At 47.7% G+C, this 20,488-nt stretch overlaps 1 protein-coding gene and 1 long non-coding RNA gene across 51 annotated transcripts in view; one reads left to right on the top strand and one right to left on the bottom strand.

Annotated features, from left to right (window-relative positions):
• Nucleotides 1-35: 35 nt before the first annotated feature.
• Nucleotides 36-14,871, top strand: LOC127612017 (uncharacterized). The gene is made up of 3 exons (XR_007965543.1): nt 36-90; nt 2,373-2,527; nt 14,732-14,871. It is a non-coding gene; the product is annotated as an uncharacterized LOC127612017 (long non-coding RNA).
• col6a3 (collagen, type VI, alpha 3) overlaps nt 3,439-20,488 on the bottom strand; it is a 59,143-nt gene continuing 42,093 nt past the window's right edge. For 39 of the 50 annotated variants that reach the window (XM_052082885.1, XM_052082887.1, XM_052082889.1 and 36 more), the window contains 38 exons: nt 17,882-18,493; nt 16,904-17,524; nt 16,238-16,831; nt 15,536-16,147; nt 14,694-15,028; nt 14,245-14,323; nt 13,865-14,010; nt 13,690-13,782; nt 13,542-13,595; nt 13,311-13,382; nt 12,641-12,667; nt 12,508-12,552; nt 12,359-12,412; nt 12,213-12,275; nt 12,043-12,108; nt 11,644-11,697; nt 11,538-11,573; nt 11,381-11,443; nt 11,196-11,258; nt 10,910-10,972; nt 10,610-10,672; nt 10,475-10,525; nt 10,331-10,366; nt 9,939-10,001; nt 9,423-9,485; nt 9,301-9,333; nt 9,178-9,214; nt 8,899-8,910; nt 8,302-8,795; nt 7,259-7,361; nt 6,326-7,027; nt 6,083-6,188; nt 5,925-5,980; nt 5,569-5,835; nt 5,377-5,457; nt 5,002-5,070; nt 4,288-4,473; nt 3,439-4,177 (listed from right to left, as the gene is read on the bottom strand). In XM_052082885.1, the coding sequence (XP_051938845.1) occupies nt 4,137-4,177; nt 4,288-4,473; nt 5,002-5,070; nt 5,377-5,457; nt 5,569-5,835; nt 5,925-5,980; nt 6,083-6,188; nt 6,326-7,027; nt 7,259-7,361; nt 8,302-8,795; nt 8,899-8,910; nt 9,178-9,214; nt 9,301-9,333; nt 9,423-9,485; nt 9,939-10,001; nt 10,331-10,366; nt 10,475-10,525; nt 10,610-10,672; nt 10,910-10,972; nt 11,196-11,258; nt 11,381-11,443; nt 11,538-11,573; nt 11,644-11,697; nt 12,043-12,108; nt 12,213-12,275; nt 12,359-12,412; nt 12,508-12,552; nt 12,641-12,667; nt 13,311-13,382; nt 13,542-13,595; nt 13,690-13,782; nt 13,865-14,010; nt 14,245-14,323; nt 14,694-15,028; nt 15,536-16,147; nt 16,238-16,831; nt 16,904-17,524; nt 17,882-18,493 (6,215 nt within the window). In that variant the 3' untranslated portion in view covers nt 3,439-4,136. Of the gene's footprint in view, nt 4,178-4,287; nt 4,474-5,001; nt 5,071-5,376; nt 5,458-5,568; nt 5,836-5,924; nt 5,981-6,082; nt 6,189-6,325; nt 7,028-7,258; nt 7,362-8,301; nt 8,796-8,898; nt 8,911-9,177; nt 9,215-9,300; nt 9,334-9,422; nt 9,486-9,938; nt 10,002-10,330; nt 10,367-10,474; nt 10,526-10,609; nt 10,673-10,909; nt 10,973-11,195; nt 11,259-11,380; nt 11,444-11,537; nt 11,574-11,643; nt 11,698-12,042; nt 12,109-12,212; nt 12,276-12,358; nt 12,413-12,507; nt 12,553-12,640; nt 12,668-13,310; nt 13,383-13,541; nt 13,596-13,689; nt 13,783-13,864; nt 14,011-14,244; nt 14,324-14,693; nt 15,029-15,535; nt 16,148-16,237; nt 16,832-16,903; nt 17,525-17,881; nt 18,494-19,630; nt 19,840-20,488 lie in introns of all 50 variants that reach the window. The other 11 variants (XM_052082886.1, XM_052082892.1, XM_052082893.1 and 8 more) reach the window with 1 other exon arrangement.

The raw sequence follows: 20,488 nt of genomic DNA, 5'->3' as shown, positions 1-20,488 counted from the left end.
CACCCGCCATTTTTATTATCCAGATTGTGGAACATAAAAGGACGAAGAGGACCGGGAAGAACGTCCAGCCAATGTCGTAAAATGGTGCCGGTACGTACCACGCGACCTAATGCGCCCCTGTCACCCGTTGAATTGAATTGAATTGAATTGAAGTGGATGACGCTCCGGAAAGCTATCGAGATTGTTGACCACTGGGCAACCACGTGCCAACCGTCAAACGTGGCGACATCAAAATGAAACGTCATGCGGTGACGTTGGTTGTTGGGGACGCGTGACGCCAAAGTTACTTTGGGGACATTTTCAAACGTTTTAATGCGAGGGTGCAATCGGCGAGGTCGTCTGAAAGACAAGCCGACTTGGGGTCCGGCTGGCGGGAGCTGTTTATATCGCCACTGAGTAACCCGATTCACCCAAACAAATTGACACGTTATGATGATGATTACAATCCACCGAGGCCATGTTGGGAATGTTTGTTTTGAAATGAAGACATGCCTCTTGCTGCGTCCACAATAACTTCCTTGAACTTCCTTGCAGTGGGAGGGAAGGTTGGTCGGCGTGAGTGGCAAAACCGGACTTCTGAAATGGCTACAATGACGCTAACACCCCAAAAAATGTTGCTGACATTGAGGTCAGGGTTCGAGAGAATAAAAATGCTCTCGATAAATAAAAACACGAATAAACAAATGGATGTAGTAAATTGTTAGGCCTTTGGTCTGTGCCCACAAGTCTGAAGTGGTGACCTCACTTATTTAATAAAAAAAGATGACCTCCACTTGATAGCATGGCCCGGAGTCCACACTCTTGTGTGTCAAATGGAAAACGGTAGAGGGCGCTCCTGTGTAATTATCGGCGCCGTGTCGTCCCGGGAGAGTTGCACCAAAAGTCGCTGCATTGAGGAACGCGGGTATATATTTCGAAAACTACAATGAAAAGAAAAAAAACCCACGAATATTATAAAGAAATGCACTCAAACATTAAAACAACACTTGTGACAGTACTGCATGGCAAGGCAGGTTTATTTAGAAAACGCATTTCAGGCACTGCGCTTCACATAATTGAAAAACACAGCATTTACAAACAAGAGTGAAAGAGTTTTTTTTTTACGCTCGTCTGATTGGGAGTTGTTTAATGTGTGGGTCCCACATCCACGCAGTGAAAATGTTTCCATGTGGCAAACAAGATGAGTCATAAGCATGAGACCGACGAGGACGTGGGAGACTCGGACCAGAGCGCAGATGAGAAAAAGATGGAGCAGCAGCGGCAGAAGAAGGCAGGCAGGGGAGTCCGTCAGAGAAGGGGGGCTGCGAGGGTCCGGTAGGAGCCACAGAAAAGTGGTGGGTGGGGAGGAAGAGCGCAGGCGACATTGCACAGCCGTTACCTTCCAGTCGCTCGGTGAAGTGAGTCAAACGTTGTCGGCCGCCAATTGGAGCCGGTGAACCCATGCGACTAAATCATCAGAATCCGTCCACTGGAGTCACTAAATCAATACGATCATCGCATCATCTCGTCCGTCGCGTGAATATTTGAAGTCAGGAAACCGATCCCGATGAATGTCTGCCAACCTGCTGAGTCAACAGTGAGACCGCTCGTTCAAGTTAGCAAACTTCCACAAAGTAGAACCTCATCCCAGAGTTCCCTTGGGGGTGGGGGGAGCTCTGGAATTCACCCAAACTGGCCGCTTCAAAGCAAAACGTGGGACTTCCTGTTCAAATTCACGCCAGGGTGCCTGGAAATTGTCCATGCATCCTGTTGTGATAGCCGTTCCTCTTTTTGATTGATCACTGAAATTGCTGACTGGGCCGATTCAAAAAAATACATAAAAATCCTCAAACTTTCCAAACGCTTGTGAGTCACTTTTACCAGACTCCAAAAGTGTGTGTGTGTGTGTGTGTGTGGGGGGGGGGGGGGAGCGTGCGGGTGTGTCCGTTTGTTCGGTTAACACTGTTCGCCTCTGCTGGAGTTTTGGAAATCGCCGGAGTGAATTGACCAGCTTCGTGCCGCTCAAATGTGAAAGTCATTTCGAGCCCCCTCGACTTTTATGGCTCTTCTTGGAAAGACGCAATGCCAGCAGCGTTAGTCATCGTGTGCACGTGTGCTGGCTGCATTAGCACTTTGGTTTGGGCGACAGAGCGAGAAATAAAACGCACTGAAGGACCATTAGTGCTCACCACTAGTGCTCATTGCTAATCATCAGAGAAGTCAACCACGACGACATCCTCATTGGAATCAATTTGAAATTGTCCACAATGGCACCATTTTTTCTTTTTCGTGCTGCTCGATACTCCAAATGTTCCTTCTGGTCTCAAAAATTCAAGCCCGTGTCAGCGATATCCATTCAAGACACTTATTAAAGTGTTTTTTGTCTTTCATAGGGACCGGCTGTGGCTTACGACTCAGACCAAATTTTCTGACACCGGGCAGCACGCTTTGCTCTCTTGAGATTTCACGGTACCTTTCGCCGATTCAAGACGCCCTGTGCCGGAAGTAGCAAAGCAGCCCCGAGTCATAAACACCTTCGTCTTTCACGGTAAGCACATCACAGGACATTGAGTGGGAGTCTCCCTTTTTCTTACTTTCGAGCCAGAGTTGAGATGTGAACTGAATGGGGAATAATACAGGAAACGAGGAGTTTATTGCGCTTGTATTTCAGTATCCCTAGAGATGTAACATCTGGAAAAAAATGCTTAGTTAAAAAAAAAAAATAATAAAAAAAGACATCTGCTACTCACTTGGCTGGAAAAATTTAGTTGGCTTGACTTTTTAGAAGTGTGATGACATTTTGGGCTTAGGACTCTCATGGATCATCCAATTAAAAAAAAAAACCCTGTAGTGGATTCGTGGGAGCCGGGACTTTGTCCAGATAAAAGTACTACAAAAAGGTAGAAGACATTTCAACCGCTCCAAACCGTTGACGCGACAAGGACAGCACCAGCCCGAGTTGGTGCGGAAAGCTCAACTATTGAAGCTCCAAGTTGGAGGGAGGCTCCACATCGGGTCATGAGACGTGGCCGGGATGAGAACCACCACCTCCAAATACGAGACCGGATGCTCAGGTGGCCACCGTGGGCAAAATGGGTTCAATTTCCCAAAGGGGCCGTGAAGACTTGGACGAAGTGGCTCGGGAGAGCCAAGTCTGGGCTTCCCCGCTACCGGAACCTGATAAGCGGAAGAAGATGGATGGATGTATCGTTTGGATATGGAAGTTGACCAACACTCACTATTCCAATTCAAACTACTCTTGGGTCGTCCTTTTGGAGATACAAGTACATATTTTGTTGAGTTTGTCTTCCATTTTGGGCAATGTTGGAGAATGCGACGATGGAACGAGACAAGTTGTCAACCAAGCACACTGAGCAAACGTCACGCGGTGCATTTGTGCAGCTGCAGCCAAACCATACAAACAAGGTTTATACAAAAAAAAAAAAAACAAGGTGACTGTTTATTAGAAAGTCTGTTTTATTTTGTGTTCTTTAGTCCGACGAAACACAAGCTTCAGTAAATGAACCAAAAACAAAGACAGCTCAACAAATACATTCTATCTTGAGATTGCTTTTGGTATGTTTGAGGCAGTGGATCAAGAAGTGCACTTGATGGCTTTGCATTCGAGCGCTTTTGCGAGCAACTTAATACAAGACTCGTGTTGGACTTTTGGAGTGCGGATTCCGTGGCTACAAAAAAAAAAACCAAAAACGATTACACGGACATCACAATGACAAGCCAAAAGCCAATTGGTGAACGTGGAGTGTGCAAGCCAACAAAAGAAGCTTGGTGAAAGTGAGTCATGCAAGTAAGTCCCGAATGGATGAAACCTACTTTGCCGCACGATGAAGCCATCTGACAACTTGACTGTACAAAACAAAATGCACATCTGCAAAACAAACACCTTGAGTAGCACCAGTAGATTTAAAAAAAAAAAAGAAAAAAAAATCAATTCATGCGGCAATTGCTGTTATTTTTCATCATTTGTGATGGGGGAAATAAAAACAAACAAATTGACATGATTGGCTGAAGATATTGGGGCGGGGTCAAGTCCATTGGTGTGGAATCCAGTGCAGCCTCCATTCGTACAGTATGACCAGTGTGGATCGTTCTCCTCAAAACACGGGTAAAGGCTGTCCACGGGTGCGATCCGTCCCCTATGTGCTTAGCGAAGCCATCACCCCTTGCTTGATGGGCGCTGCGGACGAATAGACAAGGTCACGGAGATGGCGCAGAACACGCCGTTCGATTACCGAGCCCGACTTTATTCCCAAGGTTGCGGCGCGCACGTGCGCTTCGTCCTCCTACCTGGTTTCCCACAAGCCTTGGCGCACTGTTCATGCGTGTCGAAGCGATTCTGGTTGCCGCCGCAGCCTCCGTACCAGAAGCGAGCGCAGGTCTTGCTGGGGGCATCGTAGTGCCACTTGAGGACGAACTTGGCGCACGTGCCCTCCTCCTTGGGCAGCTGGCAAATGTCCACGGCTGTGGAGGCCGCTGTCGGTAAACCAAATACAATTATTGTCAGTCATTTCCGTTTAAAAAAAAATATATATATATATATTTGAAATCGGAAGGGGTGGCCCGGTAGTCCAGTGGTTAGCACGTCGGCTTCACATTGCAGAGAGGTACCGGGTTCGATTCCAGCTCCGGCCTCCCTGTGTGGAGTTTGCATGTTCTCCCTGGGCCTGCGTGGGTTTTCTCCGGGTGCTCCGGTTTCCTCCCACATTCCAAAAACATGCGTGGCAGGCTGATTGGACACTCTAAATTGTCCCTCGGTGTGAGTGTGAGTGCGAATGGTTGTTCGTTTCTGTGTGCCCTGCGATTGGCTGGCAACCGATTCAGGGTGTCCCCCGCCTACTGCCCGGAGACAGCTGGGATAGGCTCCAGCACCCCCCCCCCCCCCCCCCCGCCCGACCCTAGTGAGGATCAAGCGGCTCGGAAGATGAATGAATGAATGAAATCGGAAGGCGTGATTATGAGAGGAGGATTCACGTCAAGCAAGAGAAAGTTTGGGGATCTAACCTGGAGCCGGGTGGAGCTCCGCTGTGTCCACTTGCTGCTGCTGCTTGGGCTCAGGCTCCGCCACTGTGACTACGGCACACACATTGGAACAAAGTGTGTTTTTCTCTCACTTTTTTGTCGATTAAAAAAAAAAAAAATTTCTTAACTGTATTTTTCGACAAGATTGTTTTTGATCTCGTGTCCTTATTTTTGTAACTATGAAGCGTAGTCAGTATTTTGGACCGATTTTTTTTCAAGCGTATTTCTTCAAAATCAGTCAGTCAATCGTCGATCTTTCCGGGATCCAATACGCTCTCGTGAAATTTCCGTTCTTGAAATGGAACCCTTTCCGAACGAAGCAAAGCGATGGCGTCTCCCAAGGTTAGGCCCGCTTACCCGTCTCCGGTTTGTCCAGCGGCCTGTTGACGGCGGCGGTGATGACCCGGCTGTTGATGAGTGGCCGCTGCGCCGCTGCCTCTGTCCGTGACACAAGCGACAAGGTTCATCCTCCGCTTGCCACAGCCTCATTCAAACATGCGCGAGGGAACAATAAGTCGGAGGGAAGCGCAAATTTTTTTGCCCACTGACTGGTGGTGACGACGCCTTTGTGGGTGGCGAGCACGTGGCCGTCGACGCCGTGGCCCGTCACCACGGCGTGGTACGTCTGCCCGCTTTCCAGCTTGTCCACGGAAAGCTCGGACGCCGACACGTTGGTCTTGACGGCCAAGGCGTGGTCGCGCAGTCGCGTCACCGTCACTTGGAAGTAGACGAAATTCTTGGGGTCCGGGTTGCTCCAACGCAACTTGAAGCCGCTGCGGGTCACGTTGGACACGTGAAGCTCCTCCGCGTCCACCGCTGAGCACAAAACGGAGGGGGGGGGGCAGGCGAGCAGCATTTGAGCGGTGGAAGATGGACGGTACATCGTTTAGGATGGTGGAGCTTACCTTTGTGCTTTACTGGATGAGTTTCTTGCTGGTTTTCGTGATGCTTGGTCTGGCTCCTGTGAAGGAAAGGATCACGTGGGAAAGTGAGGAAGAAGATCATTTTGCTGATCATGCAAAAAATAAAAAAATGCGAGAGAAGCAAGAAAAGAAGAACTCACTCTGGTTGGCGCGCCAAAGTGGTGAACGGGTTTTTTAAGGGCTGGTCGCTCTGGAACCACTTGCAGTGTTTGGACACTTCGGGGGACATGAAGAAAGCGTTTTCAACTGCAAAGGAAGACAAAACACAATTAGAAAGAAAATATGACGACGGAAATAACAGCGTTCTTGAATAATCATCCGAAAAATGCTAACGTCCAAATAGAAAATGCCCCAACGTTGGATTGCAACGAATCAAAACTTACTGCTGATGTACTTGGGCAGCATCTGTCCAAAGGTGAGCAGGTGCTTGTCGTAAAAGTGCGAGATGGCGTCCAGCCTCTTGAAGAAGACGTCGGAAGGCTCGCTGGCCATGCGGGCCAGGACGCGAGCGTCGGCGGCGCTCAGGTTCTCGCCCACGCCGAAGATGACCACAAAGTAGCCTCGGCACTTGACGTCGGTGGCGACGCGCACCAGCCGCTCCTCGTCCTCCTCCACGCCGCCCGTCACGAAGAGCGTCAACACTTTACGCGGGCGTTGCAGCGGCGCCTTCTCAAACACCTGCTCCACCGTCCACTCCATGGCGGCCGCCAGGGAGCGGCCGCCTTCCAGCTGCGGCGTCTTGTCCAGCAGGAAATTGACGATGTCCTGCGCCGACCGGTGCTCGGTCAGCCCGATGTCCACCCGGACGGGAGACTCGGTCTGGTTGCGGAGGAACTGGTAGGGCGCTTGCTGGAGGACGGCCACTCTGGCGTGGTGAGCGGAGGTCTCGGGACTGGAGGACACCTGCAGGTGCTCCACCATGTGCGCGATGTAGCGTTTGATCTCGGTGAAGACGACGGGGTACGTGCTTTCCGAGCTGTCCAGCACAAAGCCCATGTCGATGTCCACGTCGGTGGCGAAAGACCTTCGGTCCCGACCGGACGACGGCGGGATGTAGTCGCACATTTGGTCTGGGGCGCAGATGTCTGCAAAAGAGCAAGGCCCCCCCGTCTTTATATCGGCTTACCAAACTAGCATCCGCGTTGTCGTAGCTATACCCATATAAGGGACAGTTAGTTGAACACCAATGGTGCCGCAACACATGTAACAGACAATAGAACAATATTCACATGCATATATGGCTCATCCTCGACCCCCCCCTCATAAAATGGGACTTTTGGTGGAAAAAAAAAATGTCCCGACTTTAAGGCTCTTACCAAAACAGAGATGGCAGTTCATGACTTTCGTCATGACCGAATCGAACTGGGAGCTTCCCGGGTTGGGCAAGACGATGACCTGGGCCAGCGCCGTGTTGTTCACCTTGTCAATCAAAAAGAAAACGATAATCATGTCAGCGTACGATCGTCAAGGTGACACGTCAACTGCCTGTCCGAGGGATTGCTGTGAAGACTTTGATACAAAGTCAAACCGGATCATTTCAACATCCGGCATTTCCTTGACGTCGTTTCCTATCAAGATGCAGCTTCGGTGAGATCTGGGAGGGTGTTTCCGAAAAATAAAAGCATAAACAATAGGCGATTTCCTCGGTCATCGGTCTATGACAGCGGCACATAGCGACAGGCAGAGCAAATAAATGCTTTTTTTCTGTCAGATGGAAGAAAGATCAGAATGAACTTGTGTGTTCATTCTTTTGGATGTCAAAAATGTTAAGCAAACCAATGTCAGGAAAAGCCTCCTAGAACAACCGGAACTCGGATAGGGGTTCATTAGAGCAGCTTCAATGGGGTTTGAATGCGACTGGTTAGTTCTGAACTCCTCCACTTGGGGCAAGATTTCCTCCCCGACCCGGAGGAATCCTCTCCGCCACATCGAGAGGAGCCAGATGAGGTGGCTTGGGCATCTGATTCGGATGCCTCCTGAGCGCCTCCCTGGTGAGGTGTTCCGGTCATGTCCCACCGGGAGGAGACCCCGAGGAAGACCCAGGACACTGGACGCTGGAGAGACTATGTCACCCAGCTTGCCTGGGAACGACTCGGGATCCCCCGGGGAGAGCTGGAAGAAGTAGCTAGGGAGAGGGAAGTCTGGGCTTCCCTGCTAAAGCTGTTGCCCCCGCGACCCGGCCTCGGATAAGCGGTAGATGATGGATGGATGGATAGTTCTGAACTCGGCCACATTCACAAACTAAAACAAAATCCCAAACCAAAGACAAATCCAACGCCCCCCACCGACCCCAAAAACCAAACCCCAAAGCGAAGGAAAACGCCAAAGTGTCGCGGGTCCGACTCAGCATCGGCGTTACCTGCAAAGCTCTGGCGAGCCCCCTGTCGTCACTCCTGACCAGGAACAAGGTGGCCACGCCGGCGTCGTGGAGTCGCATGGCGGCGTTGGTGACCGCCTGGGCGTTGGCCACCGAGCCGCCCACGAAGAAGACGGCCACCTTCCGGACCAGGAAGCCGCTGCGCACCCTCTTGAAGGTGTTGTGCGCCACGAAGCTCATGGCCGTCTCCAGGCTGCGCCGTTTGTTGGTCTGCAGCGTCTGCAGGCCCTCCACGTGGCGCAGCAGCGCCGGCTTCTTCAGCGCGTCGGCCAAGCGCACCTCGGTGGTCACCTCGCTGTTGTAGAGCGCCAGAGCCACGCGGGCCCCCCTCGGGCAGTTGCTCTCCGACACGGTGAGGCCGCGCAGCAGCCGCAGCGTGGCCTCGCGCATGCTGTTGAAGGCCGGACGCCCCACGTCGTTGGACGCGTCCAGCACGAAGGCCAGCTCCGTCGGGTACAGGGGGCACTCCAGCTTGCCTAGAGAAGGCCACCGACGCCTTATTTATTTATCCCCCCATCCCCCCACCCCCCATCCGCGCTGGACTACAAAGTGGAAACGGCGGCGGGGTTTGCGACTTACCGTAGCAGCACGCTGTGAACAAAAGGGGGGCAAAAAATGACAATGAGTGCACATGTACTTTGAACCTCACAGGTGGAGAAGGGGGCGGGGTGAGCAGTGGCTGACTTGCATGAGACAATGAAGCCCCTCCCCCCCTTCAGAACAAGCATAATTGTCGATCCTTTGAGTTATTTTGAAGCGATTACATGATGGAAAGGTTGCTATGAAAGCTGACAAGTGGGATTAAAACCAAACGCCCCCTTCGACTCGCGTCGATGAACTTCGACGGGTGACACTTACGACAGTTGTCTCGGATCTTCTTGACGAGGTCACATTGCTGATGACAAAACAAAAACAAGCGCATTATATTACGCCGCAGCACAATTTCAAGTAAGCAGGATGAGTTGCGAGAAGCGTTCGTACCACAACTCCCGGTCCTCTTGGTCCTTTCTGACCCTGAGGCACACAAAAGGTCAAAGGTCGACGTTAACTTTTGGACAACATCGACATTGTCGGATGAGGTGAAAGTGAACGACTGCGCTTACGTAAGGTCCCGGATAGCCGACCTCTCCTTTCTGTCCGAGCGTTCCGGCATTTCCAGACACGCCCTGGCGGGAAATAGATCCCAGCTTGTAAATGTCACCATAGAATGAGTGCGAGCGGGATCGGGCGGTTTATGGAAATGTAATCATGATTTCCATTTTGGCTTGACGCGATCAGATTCACGTGATGCTTGACATGTTTTGCACATTTGAAAAAAAAAAAAGTTTTCTTCGAGCAAAATGATAGCTTGCTGCTATCTCTTCTCTATACGGACTACCGTGTCACCGCCAAGTGGCCGAAAGTGGAATTTCAGCCCCAACCAAAGAACAAATATTGAGTTAAAACGGGACCAAAAAAAAAATCTTTGCATTTGTTGTGATCTTTTTTCCTCATTTTTCAAATCTTTAAAAATATTTGAAAATATTTTCACACTTCTGAAGCAATACTTTTGTATTCAAATGTGTTTATGCATTTATCTATTAAATAATCCCACAAAGCAAACTATTGCAGTTTTTTACCCTCTGTCCACGATTTCCTTGCAGACCAGGTCCACCCTTGGTTCCTGCGTTACCAGCTTCTCCCTGCACGGTTAGAAAAAGAATAGGTTGTCCTACAAATATCGGGGTACACAAATGTCATCGTTTTCTTACAAACAACCAATCCATTTTCAGAAATACTGTACAGAACATTTCGTCCACATTGTGGGTTTTGTCAAGGAGAAAATTTGGACAATGTGGCACGGAGACTGTCGACATGAGTCTCCTGTCCCTCAGCCAATCAGGATGCAGAACACGTTTCATTGCATTAAAAAATAAACGATATAAACAGTTTTATAACTATATACATAGTTGAAATGGTAATATATATATATAAAGTAAAATATTTTTACTCATATTGGGAGTCGGCTTACCTTTGGCCCTGGGAACCCTGGAAAACCTTCGTCACCCTAGAGATGCAAAGCAATGTATTTATTACGTCACCATTATCTCCAAAATGACGTCATATCCGAGAGTGTGTCAGAAGTGCAAAGAAAGGGATGGCCAAATGGACTTGCCCTTCTTCCTTTGGGCCCTGCGATGCCGAAACCATCTCTGCCATCTTCGCCCTTTGAGGAAAACGTGACACGTCCGTTAGAGCTGGCTGCCCACCGTTCGTCAGCATCGCGAGTACAAAATAAAAGCCGTCTTACAGACTCTCCGCGGAGTCCGAGGGGTCCGATGACGCCTTTAATCCCTGGATCTCCGGGCTCTCCCTGCGCACATACACAACCCGAGACGGAGCAGGATGGAGAGGGGGAAAAGTTAAACGTCTCCCTTAGGAAGGTGTACAAAAACGGAATCACGTTATTATCTTTTCACATGTTTTCCTTCAATAGACGAGAGTAACATGAGAAGAGAGCGAAGCGTAGGCCCCTTGCGTGTTTAGAAATGAAACAAGACTGTCGCGGAAAAGAACACAAAGCCACGCCAACACGGCTTCCAGTGTGTACCTTGCGACCGACGGCTCCCCTTCTTCCCTTTTCTCCCGCAGTGCCCGGGCTCCCCCCAGGACCCTACAAAAGAAAAATACCCCCACAAAGGAAACAAAAGATCTTACGAGCTGTTCTGGTTTTAAATATACAATGCAGCAAAATATTGACATTTTCCGCATTTTCTTGTACGACAGCCTTCGTGCAAAATAGGATAGACCCCCCCAACAAAAAAAAAAATGTGTGGGTGTTTGGGGGATACTTTCTGGATGCACAGTATAAGTCCAAATCTAGTAGGCTCTCTTACCCTGGGTCCAGGATTTCCGTCTTCTCCTCTGGGTCCCGGCGCACCGTTGGGTCCAGACGGACCCTAGTCAAGAAGACAAATCGGGCAATCGTGATACCGCAGCGATACAGTATCGTCAATGCAAACCGCAACACCCAACATCCAAAATGGTCACTTCATACCACTCATTTGCAAAGAGGACTTACTCGTGATCCTCCAATTCCAGGTTCTCCCGTCACACCATCAACTCCAGGCGGTCCTGCGTTACCCTTGATTGAAAACAGTCACGTCATGGAATGAGGTGAGATCCTAACCCTTGGTCTCAGCGTGTTTAAAAAACAAAACAAAAAAAATACGACTTACAGCTTGTCCCGGTGCGCCTCGTCTCCCATCCGCTCCCTAATAAAAACATCGGGATAAATACAAAGTGGCTATTTGGCAAAGCCAGCGAGTGGTAAGACCACGTTACCCTTCTTCCCGGCTCTCCGGGTCCTCCCTTGTTTCCGTCCTCGCCGGGCTCGCCCTGGAAGTTAACAACACACAATAGTCACATTAAAAGTCAACATGTGTTATATCCACTCTATAGACTGTGCTTTTTTTTTGGTGTGTGTGTGTTTTTAAGTTACGTTAGTATTTGGTGCTTACAATTGGTGTGAGTGTGCTTGATTTGTGCTTATGGGTGTGAGTGATTTAAGGTTTTTGTGCATGTTTGGTCATGTGTGTGTGTGTTTGGGGTTACTGAGGATTTGTAAATGCGGTTTCGTACTAGATTCCCCTACCCCCCCATCCCCCCGTATTGTTAGAATGTATTACGTTTCTTATGCAATGAATTCTATTTGTCTGTACTGTATGCAACGGGAGAGATTACCGCTGGTCCGGCATCACCGGGGTCTCCCTTGGGTCCAGGTTGGGCGTTATCCTTTCCACTCGTGCCCTATTAAGACAGAAAGATCACAATCAATAGGCGTAATCTTGATTTTATTTTCACAAATGGACACGCCGAATGGTTCCGATACGGCAAATGTGCAGGAAACTCACAGGGTCTCCTCTGATTCCCATTTCTCCTCGGTCTCCTGATTGGCCTTTGATGCCTTTAGGACCCTGGAAGATTGAAAGCCCAAAAAACGTCAGATGGGAAAATACTGCCTGGGAAATAAGCATAACCAAAGAAATGTTTTACTCACTCTTCTGCCAGGATGTCCTCTGTCTCCTGAGGGTCCAGCCACTCCACTTGTGCCCTGAGAAGACCCCAACCCCGCAGATATGCAAATGTCTTTAATTGTATCCATGTAACAACACGATTCTGTGAGTACATTTTAAAAGATGCCCATACCTCTTCGCCGTTAATGCCGTCCAGGCCAATTTCTCCAGATTCACCCTGTGACACGTTAGCATTTGTTTAAGGTTTTTTTTTCCCCCCCAGTAGCTCAGTCTCACGATGTGAATTTAATAGGAAATGAAGTCACCTTTTCTCCAGAGTATCCCCGAGAACCCTGAGGAAAGTGTCGAAAATCAAAGTTAGCAGGTAGCATAGTTGACGTCATTCTCTGCTTACATAGCATACTAGTATACGTATTATACTACAGTATATTCAATTATGGCGGAAGTGAGCACACAGTGTGGGACCTGCTTCCCGCCGTAGAGTCAGTCAGAGCGCCGATGAGCAAGGCACAGCGGTGAGTCGCATCTCGTTGGTTGTACGGATTCATTCGTATCTCAATATTTCAATTCCTTTTTTTTTATACCGCTGTGTGGTGTGCCCGAGTAGTTCCCCTTTAATTGTACCCACATTGCTTTCTGTGTCGTCATGAAAGTCCGAAACTGAAAGCGGCTTCACCATTGCTTGGATGTCATGTTTATCTCATGTCAATGTTGCTCTATCTTGCTGTTCACCAGTTTAGTTATTATTCGTTCAACTATTTTAGTGGCGTGAGACCGCACGGCCGCCATTCGTGTTTGGTTTTACGCAGTCAGGCTCTACTTTAAAACAATTCAGAGCCATTTTCATAGGCAATCGTCTGAGAAAGCCCACAACATAGCATGTTAAGCAAAATTTTAAATACCGAAGAAGCAACTTAAAGAGCGCCCTCATTCACCGGAAATGTGTACAATCAGTGACTTGATCATTTTCTTTACCTTGAAACCCCTCTGTCCAGGACAGCCTTGGAAACCTTGAGTCCCATTCACGCCAGGAGGACCTCGTTCTCCCTGTTATCAGATAGTTACCACAAAACTCTGTTAACACGTGACAATAAAGAATTAAAATCATTCATGAAAACCGAATGAATGCAATATGATCCAATATACGAGTCTAGTAAGTGGTTTTGTTTGGAAACACCGACAGAAAGGGACCGAAAATAAGCGTACCGGTCCACCTTCATCACCAGGATGTCCTTGGCTTCCTGGACCACCTGGACGACCCTAAGAAAAACAAAAAAAATTAATAATATTCAAGTATCAGTAGTTTTACTTACTTTTTAGGGTATTTTGATCTCCATTTTTGGCCAATGACTACCTTAGGTCCTGAAACTCCGATGGAGCCTCGGTCTCCCCTTGTGCCTGTACATTTGCACGGCACTCCGCAGCATTCCCTCTCTGCAATATTGTCCTAAGTAACGTGAAGGAAACATATTGTGTTTGTGAATATGCGGTATTTTGTATCGTTCTGCACATTGAAATTGTCCACTTACCAATTCCTCCATGAGCTCGTAGTCCAAGTCGAGGATGTTGAGTCGTAGGGGTCTGGTGTACCTGAAGCCACGGCCAAATTCCAACAATGCGGCGTCTTCAAACCTGGGCACTCGTTCGAGCCCAACCAGGATCAAACTGTTGACTCCTAGTTGTAGATGGAAATATTTGTCTTTTGTCATTCCAGTCAACCCTCGGTCATCGCGGGGGGTTATGTTTCTTCCCAACCCGCGATGGGTGGAAAATAGTTTTACCCCCTTTCACATAACTTAAGTACATTTAAGATTGGAAAATATGCAAGACGGTGGCCCTCGATGAACAGGATTGAAGACTCCTGCGTGAGTGCATTACAGATTTCCGCACGACAGATTTGATCAGTCACCTGATTGCCGGAGCTCGTCCACTCGCCTTTTCATTTCAGAATAGGGTGCATCAATACCATCAGTCAGATGAATAACAACCTGGAATGAAACGATTACACTCAAACTTCATTACTTTAAGTCCAGTCAGAAACGAACTGACTGATGCCCCTGTTCACAAAATAAAGTCTTTCAAACCATCTTTCTTGCTTTGGTTCACTAACCGCGTATGCGAGCAATCTTGACATTCTTCGCTTAAACATTGTTCTCTCTGCCCACTCCGTACTTCACAGACAGGTGCTATTTTACGTGGTACTATTACGTGGTATTGGAGTCTGGAAGTGAATAATTGTACCTCCCGTTATTTAAAAGGGAAAATGATTTTGGTTCGTAAAGTGAGTCTGAAGGCTTGAAGTTTGTGAAGCGGGGGTTTGGCAGTACTGACAGGAAGCCATGTGTCTCATAAACTCACCTTGACAGTATCATCTTGTCTGTTTCTGAATCTGTCAGTGTAAGCCGAGATGGTCTTGCCACTGAGAACGAAGGGGCCGCGAGCACGAAGGGCTCTAAAGGCATCCAAAAGCTTGTCGGCATTGTCCGAGAAGTCCACCTGGACTGGCTGCCCGGTGGAATCGATGGCGAGCATGCCGATTTGAATGGATGGAATTTGCCCCGATGAACAGCTGACGGTCGACATTTTGGCGATCCTCTGCAGAATGGCAGCCATCTTGTTCAGGAGGTTGGTTTGCACACTGAATATGTTTTGGGCAGAAACGTCGAAGCCCACTAACACCTCGAGGTTGCAAGCTAGAAAAGACAAATGGTCATACCAAACACCAAAAATTTAGTCCATTATCATCTTTTATACCGTTCACTATTCATGGATTTAACAACTCATCAGTTTCGCCTTTGCCTAAAGGTTACACACATGACATTGACAATCAACATGATGGATATACATATGGTACATACATTGGACACACTGTTTTATATTATTATCCATATGTTTCCCTATCCAATTACACCTCGTTCAGATTGTGACCACAGTAATCCGCCTTCCATCGCAGGCGTTACTTTCCAGAAGAATTTCTTTGAATTGCACCTCAATGCTTCTCTTTGTAATTGATGCTCTTGTGGTTGATTCTATGCTGTACTATGAATGATTATTTTATTAGTTGGATCACGGTTTATTTCCCATGGAAATATCCAGTTTTTTTAAAATGGTTTTTACTGAAAATATCTGCCCTTCTGTCAGTTTATTGAGATATTTTATCTATCATTATCGTGATAAAATAATGCCGTAACGTTTCTTACCTCTGGGAGCTTCCTGTACACCAACGCACAGCTTGCCCTTTACTTCGTCATCTAACGTCCCCAGTATTTGCTCATTGAGCTCAGAGAGCTCTTGGATGGTTCTGGCTCTGGCCACAGTGGAGGAGTCACTGGCGATTGTTTCCAACTCATTGTCAGCGTCACCCACTCCAACGGCAAATACTCTCACGCCGCTATTCTTTAAGTTAAGTATCGCTGATTTGCTGTCATCAGAAGATGGTCCTCCCGTGATAACCATTAGGATCTGAGGAGTGCCTTGGTCTTTACGACTGCCCTTTTCTTTGGAAAATTGAACGTTTTGTATGTGTCGAATGGCCGCCCCTGTGTTGGTTCTACGGCCCCCTGGATAATCTGCACCCTCAATGGCACTAATAATATCTGGCTTATTTTGGTAGGTGTTGAGGAAGAACACGTCCGACACGTCAGTGCCGTAATGCGCCAGTCCAATCCTCAGGTTGTCTCTGTCGGTGTAGAAGAGATCTATTAGTTCGGCGACAAATGCCATGACTTTATTGAAATTTTCTCTGCCCAGGTTTATGGAGCCATCCACCAAAAACACGATATCAGCCTTCTTGGCTGCAGGCAGGCCTTGTGCTAGGATGAGATGAGATGGAGAAGGGAAAAGGGTGTTTCATTAGCTGCTACAACATACGCTAATACTGTCTCCATTTCCATAACACTCACTGGGAATCTCCGGGGTGGTATCATCAATGATCGTCCCTTTCAGTCTTGCCACCAGTCTGTCGTTGATTGCTGGCAGGCCAGGGAACGTAGGAACCTGAAGGACATCTTCTGGTGACCTAGCAATTTGGGCAAGCTGCCTTGTGTCTGCTCCACTTGCTCCAACACCAATACAGTTAACTCTGGATCCCTTAAGCAAAGGCCCATAGAGAGACACATCTTGCGGGGAACGTCCTCCTGTGAGAACCACAAGATGCTGGGAGGCCTCCAGAGGACGGACACCGGCAGAGGGCTTTAATTCATTCTGTATGACATATTCAATAGCATCAGCCAGGTTGGAGGAGCGGCCGCCCATTTGACGGAGTTTTCTAACGGCCTTGACAACGTCTGGCTTGGCGTTGTACGAATTGAGCGAAAACTCCGGTTTGACTCGGTCCGCATACTGGACGAGGGCCACGCGCACTTGGTCAGGTTGCACGTCGAGTTGCCGAATGAGATTCAAGATAAAGTCACGGATGTGAGCGATACCCGTTACACCTGTGTTGTCTGAGCCATCAATGAGGAAAATGATGTCCTTTCGTCCAACGTCTAACACCTCTGCAAAGAGCAATAAAACGATCATTTTTAGTTATCTATTCCACCAAAGTCTATTAAATATCCACATCTTACCGAAGGGCTCATCCGGAGGGCGATAGCTTTCGATGATATCAACAGCGGATATTGTTTTGACTGAATCAATGAGCTGCTGCTCCATGGCTGGAAGCTCCTGGAAAGTTTCAACTGTGATTGCAAGTTCAGGCTTCAAGGAAATTTTCCTCAGCTCATCCGGGTCTGAATTCCTTGAACCAATGGCGATTGGTGCAACATGGCTTCTCTTAAGTTGGTCTGCGGGAGTCGTAACATCATCCGTAGAGCTTCCACCGGTAACTACAATCAAAAACTGAGGCACTCCGTCTTCGATGCGACTTCCTGCGGACCGCTGGTAGATGTTTCGAGAGACCCACTCAAGAGCACGTCCTGTGTTCAGACGACTTCCTCCTCTGCTTCGAAGGTTCGTTGCAGCCTGGCGTACTTCATTTTTAGTGGAAAATTCATTGAGGAGGAATTCTACCTTTGCGTCGTCGCTGTACTGTACTACAGAAATTCTGACTTTATCCAGTCCAACATCTAACCTCTCCACAACTCTTTTGATCATTTCACGAATGGAAGGGAAGTCATTTCGTGCTGCACTCGAGCCGTCGATGAGAAACACAACATCCCTCTTTTCTCCACCTGTGCTTGGAACGATTTCTGTAAAAAGAGAATCCGTGGAAATGAGGTGTAATTGGTGATATATTTTGCAACATGAGCTAATTAATGACATACAATTGATCCCTGCTTACAAGAGGTTCAGCATTAATAATAATAATAATAATAATACATTTTATTTATAAGCGCCTTTCAAGAGGTGGGGTAGATTTTTTTTTGGGGGGGAGAAAACATATCGTCAATATTTGTCAGCCTTTTCCTGAAGATTTTTTGGGGTCCGGGATAAAAATGTCAATGACCATTAATTTTACGCAGATTTTCGCTATTCTTGGTGGTCCACAGTTTAACCAAACAGTATGACAATCAATTTCACTTTACTGTAGTAAAATAAAAAGCTACCTTCAATGATTGGGAATTGCGGGATGATCCTGGCGATGTCATCGTCGGATAATTCTGTAAGCGTATTGATTACGTTTTCCTGGACTGTATCCAAGCTTGGAAGATCATCTACAGTGTAGGCAAAGTTAGGTACAAAGGACAGGATTTGCAAATCCTGAGGCTTCATATCCCTGGTTCCAATGCTGAACGGAATAACTCTTGATCGTTTGAGGGTAGATGCCGGACGATTGATGTCATCTGTTGGAGACCCACTGGAGACGACAACCAAAAACTGAGGGACACCCTCTTGTTTCCTGCAACCTCGTGCAGCTGTCAGCATATCCTCATTGACAAATTGTAAAGCCTGTCCCAGGTTACGCCCTCTTCCTCCCCGCTGCCTTAATTCCCTGACAGCATTCAACACGTCTTCTTTGGTTGGATGTGTGTTGAGATACATGTCAGCCCACGGATAATCGGCAAACTGGACCACACCGATTCGGATCTTATTTTCGCCCACGTTCAGATTCTCCACAACCTTACGGATGAACTCCTGGATGATAGGGAAATCCCTTCCAATGCCATCAGATCCATCGATGACGAAGACTATGTCCCTCCGGGGGCCTTGTGACTCGGCTAAGGAAACAGGAAAATCGGATGTTAGTTAAATTTTTTCTGAAATGTGACATAAAAATGCTTGTCTCAAGCCTCCCAGAAGCAGTTACATTACTCCTGAAATGAAACAGACAACAGCTGTTGTGTTGATATCAAATAGTTGTTTGATATTTGGTTGGTTGTGGTAACAAAAAGAGGTCATCATTAGCATGAACACTGCTACATAAAACTGGAACAGATAACTACATAAAACTGGAACAGATAACTTCAGGTGACTAACTCAATGTGTGTGAGCAATCAGCAATTAGGACTGTAAGACCACAAGAACAACAGATAAAGAATGTGCAAACTAGTCTACATCCAATACAAGAAGGTGTGATCCGAAATACACTAAGAGCACGCAGTTGTTCACTGAGAACATTCAGAAATGCACAGCATCGTTGAAATGCGCTGTTCGGTTATTCAGAGTGCATGAAAAACGAGTGCCAGTGCACACTCAAGGCCAGGGGTGTCCAAAGTCGGTCCTCAAGGGCCGCTGTCCTGCCTGTTTTCCAGCTCTCCCGGGAGCAACACACCTGATTCAAATCATCAGGATCGTTCTCATGCTGCTTCAGAGCTGGCTGATGAACTGATCATCTGAATCAGGTGTGTTGCAGTCGGGAGAGCTGGAAAACAGGCAGGACAGTGGCCCTCCAGGCCCGGAACTGGACATGTCTACTCTAGGCGCTCCAAATAGGGGCATGGTGCACCAGTGCCTCAAACAATGCAAATAGAAACAGTTCAAGCAAGAGCTGCTGATTAGTTTAGATAACTTAGGAATGAATGAATGGGCATCATGCTAAGGCTCTCCAAAGACACGCACACTCAGAGTGGTGCACTGGCATCAGAGTGAAATTCTGGAAACCTACAGAGGCACAACTTAGGCAGTTCACATGAAACATAAAAGTAAAAAAAGCTCATATAAGCAAAAAACATTCAGGACTCGGATTCTTTGGAAAGATACAACATAATTGAATTTAAACCTAATTTAGAAGAGGAAAGATTTTAATATTGTCAAAAGATTTCAAGGAGGAGACATTGTATTGTTATTTCATTTATTCATTCTCATCCTGAAGATTGCTGGTGGAAAAAGAAACTTGTGATAAAGATCTTCCTTACCAGTAAGTGTTGGTTTCATGGACAGAGCACTTAATACCCTGCTCATGACAGAGGGAAGCTCTGTGAATTCAGTCACAGAAACAACAGATCTGGGATCGTGGGCTATCTTCTGTAAAACTCTGCTATCAGAGCTTCTGGTACCGATGGGAAAGATCAGCACCCCGAGCTGTTTGAGAGCAGAAGCTGGTGCTTCCACACTGTCAGAAGACCTTGCGCCGCTTAGCAAAATAAGTATCTGTGGGACTCCTTCAAGGCGTCTGCTGCCGGCAGAGGCTGTGAAGACATTATCCCTCAAGTACTGGAGAGCTGCTCCGGTGTTGAGGGTTCTTCCACCTCTGTGCCTCAATCCTTTGACAATGTCAAGGATCTCGCCTTTGGTTGTGTATGTGTTGAGATAGAACTGGACTGCTGCGTCCGTGCTATACTGAACCAAGGAGACACGATCTTTGTCGTCATCCAAACTCAGCGTCTCTACGACTCTTTGGACAAAGTCCCTCATTGCTGTGAATGTATTTCTTGTGGCATCGGAGCCATCCAACAAGAAAACCACATCTCTTCCCGGTCTGTCCACTGCGGTAAACAAAACATGAGGTATTGAGACCCCGCCTTTTACCGCCTTATTGCTAGACGTCAACACGAGCCTGTGTACACATTTGAATCGCAGTCAACTTGTCAGAAGTTTGGGAGAAAGATCTCGCTTACCAGTTACTGTTGGTGTCATTGGTGTGGCTCTGAGTACCCTGCTGATTACAGAGGAGAGCTGTTCTTGGACACTGGGGAGGTCAGAGAGCTCAGATACCTCGAGAGCGTGGCGAGGGTCATGGGATATCTTTTTCAGCTCGCTGCTGTCAGAGTTTT

This window comes from Hippocampus zosterae, chromosome 12 (genome assembly GCF_025434085.1).
Source record: "Hippocampus zosterae strain Florida chromosome 12, ASM2543408v3, whole genome shotgun sequence".
In the NCBI taxonomy this organism is placed as follows: domain Eukaryota; kingdom Metazoa; phylum Chordata; class Actinopteri; order Syngnathiformes; family Syngnathidae; genus Hippocampus; species Hippocampus zosterae.
Note: the sequence above shows the minus strand (reverse complement) of the source record. Positions and strands in the feature narration are given on the sequence as shown.